The following is an 11,383-nucleotide window of genomic DNA, read 5'->3' as shown; positions in this document are numbered from 1 at the left end:
CTTCCCAGCAAATTAGGGACACTGTTGCTCCTGGGGTATCGGCGAGGACCATTCGCAACCGTCTCCATGAAGCTGGGCTACGGTTCCGCACACCGTTAGGCCGTCTTCCGCTCACGCCCCAACATCGTGCAGCCCGCCTCCAGTGGTGTCGCGACAGGCGTGAATGGAGGGACGAATGGAGACGTGTCGTCTTCAGCGATGAGAGTCGCTTCTGCCTTGGTGCCAATGATGGTCGTATGCATGTTTGGCGCCGTGCAGGTGTGCGCCACAATCAGGACTGCATACGACCAAGGCACACAGGACCAACACCCGGCATCATGGTGTGGGGAGCGATCTCCTACACTGGCCGTACACCACTGGTGATCGTCGAGGGGACACTGAATAGTGCACGGTACATCCAAACCGTCATCGAACCCATCGTTCTACCATTCCTAGACTGGCAAGGGAACTTGCTGTTCCAACAGGACAATGCACGTCCGCATGTATCCCGTGCCACCCAACGTGCTCTAGAAGGTGTAAGTCAACTACCCTGGCCAGCAAGATCTCCGGATCTGTCCCCCATTGAGCATGTTTGGGACTGGATGAAGCGTTGTCTCACGCGGTCTGCACGTCCAGCATGAACGCTGGTCCAGCTGAGGCGCCAGGTGGAAATGGCATGGCAAGCCGTTCCAGAGGACTACATCCAGCATCTCTACGATCGTCTCCATGGGAGAATAGCAGCCTGCATTGCTGCGAAAGGTGGATATACACTGTACTAGTGCCGACATTGTGCATGCTCTGTTGCCTGTGTCTATGTGCCTGTGGTTCTGTCAGTGTGATCATGTGATGTATCTGACCCCAGGAATGTGTCAATAAAGTTTCCCCTTCCTGGGACAATGAATTCACGGTGTTCTTATTTCAATTTCCAGGAGTGTATATAACACATACAATTTCCTTAAGTTGAGTTGTTCCTATAACTTTTCTTTATCTTTCAAACAATGGAAACTTCAGGTATGAATATTAACAATGTAGGAAAAGATAGATTGCTGCTTACCATAAAGAAGACATGTCAAGTTGCAGACAGGCATGATTAAAAGATACTCACATATAGCTTCTGGCCTGAAATCCTGGAGTTGGTGGTCATGCGTGTCTGTGAGATGTGCTTGCTTGTGGTGTGCTTGCTTGCTTTCATCTCTCTCTCTCTCTCTTTCTCTCTCTCTCTCTTACCCCCCCCCCCCCCCCTTCCCCCCCTTACTAATGAAGGCTGTGGCTATATGTGAGTGTCTTTTAATCGTGCCTTTCTACAATTTGACATGTCTTCTTTATCATAGGTAGCAATCTGTCTTTTCCTATTTATCCTTAGTTTTTAAAACAGTTATTTAGCGACATGTGTCAGTACCTTAACATAGTTCTTCAAAAACTCTGGTTTTGTGCCAACAAGAGCATACTGGCCAAGAATTGAAACTAAACAATATCAGAAAAATTATGCATTACCAGAAAACAATTGCAATTATTGAAGAAACCAGTGTGATACTGAATCTTACAAAAACAAATTTTAGTTCTGAACAAGAAACAATGATGAAGAGGGTTGAGAAATTTTTCAATGTGCAAATTGCTAATGCACCAAAATTAAATAAATACTTTCATTATCTTGTTGATAAATATAGTATTATTTGCTGTCTTCTAGTAGAATCGTCTTCTTCCATGCAGATACCACTGTTAATGTATTATTTCACTCTTATTTTCTTATTTATTTTTACATGCCTTTCTTAATTGTTTTGTAATCTGCAGTCCCCATCACAAAGGAAAACTTTCAGGATTGTGGAATGAATGTCACTATATACATTAACAAAGTTAAGCAGCTATTAGGAACCGCTGCAGCAATAATTTACTATCATTGACTGCTATAAACAATTTTTCTTATGCAATCCAAATTTATTACAATAAAATTAACAGGAAACGCATTACCTTGGAAAAATTATATTTAAAAGTTACTGTGTAGTTACCCTTGTTGGTTATTCTCTAAGAACCACACTGATAAGAGACTGACTTACAAGACGCATTGGTTCTCAACATCCAGCTGACAGAAAATTTCCATTGTTGTATCTACATAATTTGTATAAGGAGTGGGTAATATGGTATGTTTTAATCATCTTTTGAAATTATATGGATTCTTGTTTTGTCACTTTATGTCAGAGAGTAACATGTTGAAGGTCTTCAAGCCAATCTACATAACTCCACTTTGAACCCTTAATAGAGTGTCAGAGCCATCAGGAGTCAATATCTATCTTGTTTTGTGGTTATGTAAATCACAATTCAGCTGAAACTGATTCTTCAGCCCTAACTTTTTAGAGTGTGCAATACCAGTCAGTAAATTCTTGTTTGAAAAAAAAAGAGGCAATTGTATGACTTTGGTAACATAACATTTTCAGAGGTTTCTTCAAGTAATTTTAGTCAGCACAATCATAAGCCAATATATTTTCTTTTTCATAGATTGACACATAGTGAAACTCATCTTCATGTGTACTGAAGGGATCTGCAGAAGAAAGTACTAACCCTCAATTTAGTAAGAATTAGTCTGATCATGTTATCTGTTGCAAATTCAATGGCACCACTGCTGGTAACAAGTAATTCAACACCAACTGCCAGAAAGCACTGTCTTCTATAATAACTGCTATTTCTTATTGCATTTATGTTTTTGTCTTTCAACATATAACATGTAGTGGCTAAAAATATGCCGTTGTGGTTTAGTATTTTTTTCTGCAGATCCCTTCATCTGTGAGATACACATCCACAGGAAAAGTTACAAAATATTTAATACACATACTTTTATAATCTTCTCTAGAGTTCGTAATGGAATTCCATAATGTATTCTCAAATTTATAATCAGCCCCATGTACTCATTAAGAAATAAATTCCGATCTCCCAACGTTCAAAAATAGTGGCCATAAATTTCATAAATCACTGGATTATCTGTTCTCAGGGGCCACAAATTCCTGTTAGTACTAGGTGGTGAGATAGGCCAAACATAAATAATAAAATAGTACTTATTTTTAGAAATAATAATGATAATCCCTGTATAAGTTTACAGAAATAAATGTGAAATACATATTGAAAGATAAAACAGCTGCCAAATTTCAGAACAGTAAAATACAGACTTCTCCAAAGTTGTATCTCCTCCTAAGTAAGCTGGTTACTTCTGGTATTTAAGCACAGTTAAGAGCAGACTCAATATCAAACACAACAAAATATTAATGATTGTTTTTTTGCTTCCATAGCATATGGACATAGTGTATAGCTCTTGCCTCTTTCTGTTATTGTAGTTCTCAAATTATTCCATGCCATAGGAGGTTCTCCCTCATGATGGTATGTAAGTGATGTTTGTGTGAGTGAGTGATTATTTCGTTCTATACCAATTACTATAGAAGTGCTGATTCCTCATTGCAGCTGTTTAGAGCATTATTGAGTTTAAGTTTGCACATACATGAAGTCACAAATTTTATAAACCAATTTTGTGATATAAGATTTCAATAAATAGAAAACTTAGTGACAAAAGAATACCAGAACTTAGTAAAATGAAGACAGGTAATAAGTCAACTATTTCAACAGGTTCAACGTCCCGAAAGCAAATATCTGTGTCAGTGGAATGCCATCCTTTATAACGCGATAATACACCTCGCTCACGGATTTTCAAAGTGCTGAAGAGAAAGAGTTGATAAATTCAGTACAAAAAATTATACATTACTGCTAATAATTACTAATAGTTATACAATAACTACAAGTAGTATTAGATTATTTTGTTTTGTTAATGATTTAATATAAATTGTCATTCTGCGTGATTCGTGACTCCCTACCCAGTAAGTTCTATTGCTTCGTGTTTCAAAGTATTTATGAAGATTTTAACATCTTATTCTGAGAACCTATTTCATAATCAAATGTTTCTATTAAGAAAACAGAACTAGATACTCATTGTTTCTGTCAGAAACAATGCAGATTGTAGTAGTACAATAGTACTGGATGGATCAATAGATACATGGATCAGTTTTAAATAACAGTGATGATAATGTCAATCTTAAATTTCACTCTGTACTAATTTATATTCCCAACAGACAATCATCATGATCTGTTTGCTAACAAGAGGATATACTACTTTTACATAATATGGTAGCAGTGTACAAACACTCAAAAAGTCTAACTTTATGATACAAGTCACTATTTATGATGACTATCCTGGTAATTTGAATACAGGCAACTGATTTCACAGAACGTTCCTCATTGACTGCTCTAGAACGATTGACTATTTCATTAGAGGTATTCCACCTTACAATGTTTCAGGTGTATATTCATTCTGCAGGATGGAAATTCAAATCCCCATTTAAATCCACATTTGGTTTTTCTGTAGTTCCCTAAATCTTTTCCTTCATCTTCTTCTTCTTTCTTGTCCTCATTCCATTGCAACCCTCTTTGAATGTTAGCTTCTTCAACAGGCTTTTTCCAATTTACTGCCTCTGATTTCCCTAGATCACTTAAAGACAATGCTGAGGTGGTTCCTTTGAAAATACAGGGCTGCTTTCCCAGTGTGAGTATGTGTGTCATCTCTAATGGTCTTGGCATTCACAGGACATGAAACCCTAATCTTCCACCCTTGCCTTTTCAAATAAATCTGCAATTCATAATTGTTGAGGCTCCTGCAGCCACTTGTTGATGTATTGTGTTTTGGCTTTTGTCTTGAGATCACAAGATGTTTGTTTAACAGTTTTCATGTAAAAATCATTAAACAAACATCAGCCAAAGATCTTGAGACAAAAGTCAACAGGCAATACATCAAATTTTCAGTTCTTTGCCTTGTAACACTGGTTATTTAATGAAGTTTGATAATTCTTTGAGATTCTGGAGGTGATGATGATGATGAAGTCCCATACTCCTTGACAGAGTGTAGGAGAATGATGTGGGAGACCCACACCACCATACTAGGCAAGGTCTTAGTAGAGGTGGTTTGCCATTGCCTTCCTCTGGCCATAATGGGGGTGAATGATGATGGTGATGAAGATGACACAACAACATCCAGTCATCTCAAGGCAGGTGAAAATCCCTGAACCCGCCAGGAATCAAACCTGGGACCTCGTGCTCGGCAAGCGAGAATGCTACTGCAAGACCACGAGCTGTGGACATTCTGTTGGTAGCAGGGATAAAATAAAAAAGGAGCAAAAGGTTATATACAACTGCTGCAGAAATTAGACTGAAGTTAGAAAGTAGAGAGGACATGAAAGAGAATCAGTAGTTGAGAAAGGAATGACAGGTTTGTAGCATATCTCTGATGTTATTCAGTCTTTACATGGGCAAGCAGCAAAGGAAACAAAGGAAAAATTTGAAAAGTTATTTAAGGTTCAGGAAGTACAAATAAAACCTTTGAGGTTTAATGGTGACATTGTAGTCTGTCAGAGACAGCAAAGGATTTGGAAGATCAGTTGAATGGAATGGATAGTGTCTTGAAATAATTTAAAAGATGAATATCAGCTAAAGATATCAGCTAAAGTAAAACAAGGGTAATGGAATATAGTCAAATTAAATCAGGTGATCCCAAGGGAACCAATTTAGAAAGTGAGAGACTAAAAGTAGTAAATGAGTTTTTTTTTTTTTTTTTTTTTTTTTTTTTTTTTTTTTTTTTTGGCAGCCTTGTAATTGATGATAGCTGAAGCAGAGAGGATATAAAATGCAGATTGTCAATGGCAAGGAAATTGTTTCTGAAAAAGTATGCATAAGCGACATTGCAGGTTGGGGCAGGTGGAGAAATCGGCCGTGGCAGAGCACGCACTGAATGAGACCGACCACATAATAAAATTCGCCGACATGGAAGTTCTGGCTGTAGAGAACCACTATCACACGCGCTTGTTCAGAGAAGCTGTAGAAATACAAGCCTTAAGGTAAACGGATCCTGGCTTCCCGTACTGCAGCGAACAACCGTCGCAGATAGCAAGAGGAGAACCGCACAGGAAATGACCGCGGAGAAGCCCTTGGACATTGGTGCGCCAGGTACATATAGTCTGCGCCCGCGAGCTTGGCTCCAGTTCACCACTGGCAATGGAGGGTGAAGTTTTGACAATGCCAGCCACTCGTGCTGGCGAAATGTCAGAAAAATCATTAGATGAATGTCGGCCGAAGAACCCGAGACAGAAGCCAATAGGCAGTTTGACATGACAAATATTTACAACTCAAACAAATAAGTTAATGTACCATTCCACAGGTCCCAAGTGGAATGATCGTCATTTTTTAATGAACACTATATGAAAGAATCATTTTACAAATTCTTATTCACTGAATTTAAAATAAAAAAGTTTTTTTTAAATTACTTATAAGGTAATAAATGTGTAATACAACTACTATAATACTTATTTACAATGAACACATTACTGCACTGCAATTGTGCAGAAGTTATATTGTACTTATATATACACACCACGCACAAATCAGTTAGTTCTACTGAGAAATTCATCAATGGAGCAGAAGGAGTTGGCCACCAATAAATCCTTTAGTCTCCTCTTAAACTGAATTTCATTGGTTGTTAAGCTTTTTATGGCTGCTGGCAAATTATTGAAAATGTGTGTTCCTGAATAATGCACACCTTTTTGTACAAGACTAATTGACTTTAAATCCTTGTGAAGATTATTCTTATTTATAGTATTGATTCCATGAATTGAGCTCTTGGTTTGAAAAAGTGATATATTTTTAATGACAAATTTCATTAAAGAATAAATATATTGAGAAGCAGTGGTTAGTATCTCTAGTCCCTTAAACAGGCTTCTGCAGGATGTTCTTGAGTTCACACCACATATAACTCTTACTGCACGTTTTTGCACCCGGAAAACTTTAGGTTGGCTTGATGAATTACCCCAAAAAATAATCCCATATGACATTATGGAATGAAAGTAAGCATAGTATGCCAGCTTTTTCATTTTTATATCCCCTATGTCTGACACAATTCACATTGCAAACAGAGATTTGTTAAGATGCTTCAGCAGTTCTGTGGTGCGCTTTTCCCAGTTGAATTTATTATCAAGCTGTAATCCTAAAAATTTAACACTGTCCACTTCTTCTATCTGCTTGTCATCATGTGGTAGGCATATACTTGTGAGACACCCCTTACAAGTTCTGAACTGCATGTAGTGTGTTTTTTCACAGTTTAGTGACAAGGAATTGGCTAGGAACCAGTGATTAATGTCCAAAAATATTTTATTAACTGATCTTTCTAAGACTATATTTGATTTGCTATTTATTGCAATGTTTTTTTTCCATCAGCAAACAAAACGAACCTGGCATCTGGTAATGTTACTGATGAAAGGTCATTGATATACACAAGAAAAAGTAAGGGCCTAAAATGGAACCTTGTGGGACCCCACATGTAATTAGTTCCCAGTTGGATGAAGCCTGATAGCTTGATACATGTCTCTTTCCTAATAACACCCTTTGTTTCCTGCCAGAGATATAAGATTTGAACCATTACTTAAAAGGATATTGTGATTTACACAGTCAAATGCCTTTGACAGATCACAAAATATACCAGTTGCCTGCAATTTTTTATCTAATGAATTAAGCACATTTTCACTGTAAGTGTAGATAGCCTTCTCAATAAGAATTGTGACTTTGACTGTATGTTATTTGAGATAAGATGGTTATAAAGCTGATTGTACATTACTTTTTATAAAATTTTTGAGAATGCTGGCAAAAGTGAAATTGGACAGAAATTTGATGCTATTTCTTTATCTCCCTTCTTAAACAGTGTCTTAACTTCAGTATATTTTAACCATTCAGGAAATATTCCACTGATAAACGACTGGTTACACAGATAGCTTAATACGTTACTTAACTCAGAATCACATTCTTTAATTAGCTTTGTTGATATTTCATCATACCCATTAGATGTTTTTGATTTTAAAGATTTCATGATGGACATTATTTCTGCTGGGATAGTGAGGGTCAAATTCATATTGTGGAAGTTACTTGAAATGTCTGGTCTGAGGAATTCCATAGCAGCACCTACAGAGCCTGACAACTCCATCTTTTCCGTAACAGTTATGAAATGTTTGTTAAAAAGTTCTGCAGCACTATACACATCTGTCACCAATGTATCATTTACTCTTAATGCTATTTGTCCCTCTTCATGTTTGTTCTACCAGTCTCCTCCTTCACTATATCCCATATTGTCTTTATTTTGTTATCTGATATGACTATCTTTTCCTTGTTATATATTTGCTTTAATGTCCATATTACAGTCTTTCATATTTTACAGTATTTCTTGTAACGTGCTCTAGCATCAACATCGGAACTTTTTCGGATTGACAGATACAGTTTTCTTTTTGTTTTACAAGATACCCCTATTCCTTGAGTAATCCATGGCTTCATTGTAGACTTTGCTCTAACCTTGGTAAGTTTTGGGGAAAACAGTGTTCAAATAAGGTAAGCACTTTATTAGCAAAAGTGTTATATTTTTCATTCGTGCCATGAGCACTGTAAACATCAGTCCAGTGAATTTTTGGCTTATTGATTACCCTCTTGAGCTCAGATTTAACAGATTTTATATCCTGTTCAGTGTTAACATTTAACAGAAGGAACTGCATGTCATGATCTGAGAGGCCATTGACTATTGGTTTTGTAATATAATTTTGTTCATTGGATTTTTCTATAAAGATATTATCAGTGGCTGTTTGTGAGCATTGGCTACCCAAGTGGGGATTGATTGATTTTTATTGCCCAAAAACAAAACATTTACAGGGATGTTTACAGTGGGAATTAAGTTGAATGATAGAGTTACTATATCAAATAAGTTCTTATTCGGAGAGTCTTTAAGGAAATCTACATTGAAATCACCAGCAACCACTATTTCTTTGATTTTGGTTGTTGAATGGGCCAGTACAGCTTCAAGGTGGTTTACGAACAGATTAGAGTTACCTGCAGGTGCTTGATATACACTTAATATTATGAAGGATTTTTTGTGAAATTCTACTTCTGCTGCACATGCTTCCATATGCTGTTCTAGGCAAAATTCATGAATGTCTATGTTCTTAAATTTATGACAGTTCCTGATGAATGTGGCAACTCTTCCTTTCTCCATTTCTGATCTACAAAAGTGAGATGCTAACCTAAATCCTGTAACACTTAAAAGTTCTATACCAGTGGTCACATGATGTTCAGAGAGGCAGATTATGTCAACTGGGTTTGAAGACTCTAATTCATCTATGCAGATAATGAATTCATTAATTTTATTTCTCAGTCCTCAAATATTTTGATGCAATAAAGATAGCTGACATTTCACATTGACTGAGTTAAAATTGGGTAGAGTTAAAGTATCTGCTGACTGTTGAAAATTCTTAACCAATGGCTGTTTATGCTGACGTAATAAGCTAGAATTATGTTTTTTGGTTTCTTTCTCAAACTGAAGGTTTGTCTCAGTCCTAGCCTCTCTTAAAATTTGGTTTCTTTCTGTCCTCACTACCCTAAAAAAGGGTCTTTTCTGAACCCTATAACCAATGGTATTTTATCAAGGCCAAGTTGTATCATGATAATGTGATTCACACATTGTTCCACTTGGTGAGGCAACAGTAGTGTTTCAACATGGCTGTCAACTTGTATTGTATTTATCAAGAATATAAGTTCACCAAGAATCAGTTTGATACAGTTTCCATTGACAAATACAAGATTTGTTTCGGCTTTTCAATCAAGATGCTAACTTTTTGGGAACTATTACAAAAACACAGTACAGCAGAACCTCACTAACCCATCTCCCTTGGGGCCACTAGCAAAAAGAGTTGGATTATCAGAGGAACACTTTTATTGATCTGCAACCTCACAAGGCAGTACAGTACAACTTTAATTTTCAAGTGTAAATACTGTCTGAAATATTGTTCCATGTTAGCACAGTAAGAAAACATTGACACTAAAAAGTCATACATGAAATTGTAACGTACAGTAGTGTCTGTTTTACAAAATACATCTGCATTGTGCAGTAAGATATTGGTACTGTGAGTGAAAGCTTAACAACTGCACATGCCTTATTACAGTACTGCACTGGCACAAAACTTATTTCCACTTGGCTGTTTAAAACAAGAGAAATTGTATGGTAAAAAATGTTCTGTTCTTAAGCAGGACAAGAAAAGTTTGTAATGTTCTTTTGCTTTTCAGATGACAACCTTGATTTTGGCGCAATGTTCTGCCATTTCCTAATCCATAAAATCTCTGTTGGTGTCTTTAACAGTGAGTTGTTATGCTCACCCCTACCTCGCTTGCAGTGTTTTGAAGAGGTTCAACTTTATCTAACTCTTCAAGCTTTCTGATAAGAACAACATCACATGTTGATGCCTTAATTTAGTTTTACACACTTTAATATGTAAGGAGAACACTGTCACTAATCCATGAAACAAAGGCATGCACAGTAACACTTATTATGCCACGCCAAAACTAATCAAACTACTACACCCAGCAACAGTCAAGTCCCTAGTGATCCATATGACAGACAATGAGTCATACAAACAAACACCAGAAATGGAATGGTCGGACTAAGCAGAGAGTCGGACCATCCAAGGCAGAATTTGTAAGGTTCTACTGTATATCTCAGTTATTTAAAAATAATGTGGTTCATTTGGAGATAATCTGTTCCTCTGAGTGGCATTATTTAATACCATTAGTATAACACTCGTACATATCACCTCCCAGTTAAACTTTTTGGATACTTTGGAAATTTGTTAAACAATTCGGCACCCTTATAAGGGCTGTTCTCTGCCTGTACTTTATTATGCCTTGTGAGGTGATAATTTCAATCTCTTATAGCATTATAAATGTGTACGTGTTAGTTGTTTTATTGATGGTATTTGATTAATATGGTCCAATTATTAAATTTCATCTTCAGATGTACTTGTGACTCTTCATCTCACCCAAAACACTGAAGAACATAAATTTTTTTGATACATAACCACACTGTAAATTGTAATTCTGCTGTAAGATAAAATATTGCAACTTTTTTTTATACCCAATATGAAGGCCAAACCTACGAGGGCAGTCCGGAAAGTTCTCAGCCTGATAGTGAAAATGACAGTTTATGCTTTCAAAGAAGTTTTATTTTTCAACATAATCTCTTCTAATACCAATTCATTTCATCCAGCAGTGCCATAATCCCCTCTCTGCAGTGTTCCTCTAGAACTGCTGCAAAGTACCCATGCAAAGCCACAATGGCTTCTTGATTGGATGAAAAGCTCTGACAGTGAGGAATGTCTTGAGTTTTGAGGAGAGATAAAAGTCCAAGGGAGTGAAATCTGGGGAATAGGGTGGGTGTTCCAGCACTTTGTAGTGCAAATCCCTCAATTTCCTGATTGCCAAGACACTTTTGTGGGTAGGTACGTTATCCTGATAGAAG

General features: G+C 36.8%; 1 protein-coding gene across 1 annotated transcript in view; it reads right to left on the bottom strand.

The window, feature by feature from the left end:
* Positions 1-2,438: 2,438 nt before the first annotated feature.
* Positions 2,439-11,383, bottom strand: part of LOC126484150 (glutamate receptor ionotropic, kainate glr-3-like) — a 97,723-nt gene continuing 88,778 nt past the window's right edge. The window contains exon 8 of the mRNA XM_050107548.1: positions 2,439-3,677. Coding sequence (XP_049963505.1) covers positions 3,479-3,677 — 199 coding nt within the window. The 3' untranslated portion in view covers positions 2,439-3,478. The remainder of the gene's footprint in view (positions 3,678-11,383) is intronic.

Source organism: Schistocerca serialis, chromosome 6, assembly GCF_023864345.2.
Source record: "Schistocerca serialis cubense isolate TAMUIC-IGC-003099 chromosome 6, iqSchSeri2.2, whole genome shotgun sequence".
Taxonomy (NCBI): domain Eukaryota; kingdom Metazoa; phylum Arthropoda; class Insecta; order Orthoptera; family Acrididae; genus Schistocerca; species Schistocerca serialis.
This window is presented reverse-complemented; position numbering and strand designations above follow the sequence as displayed.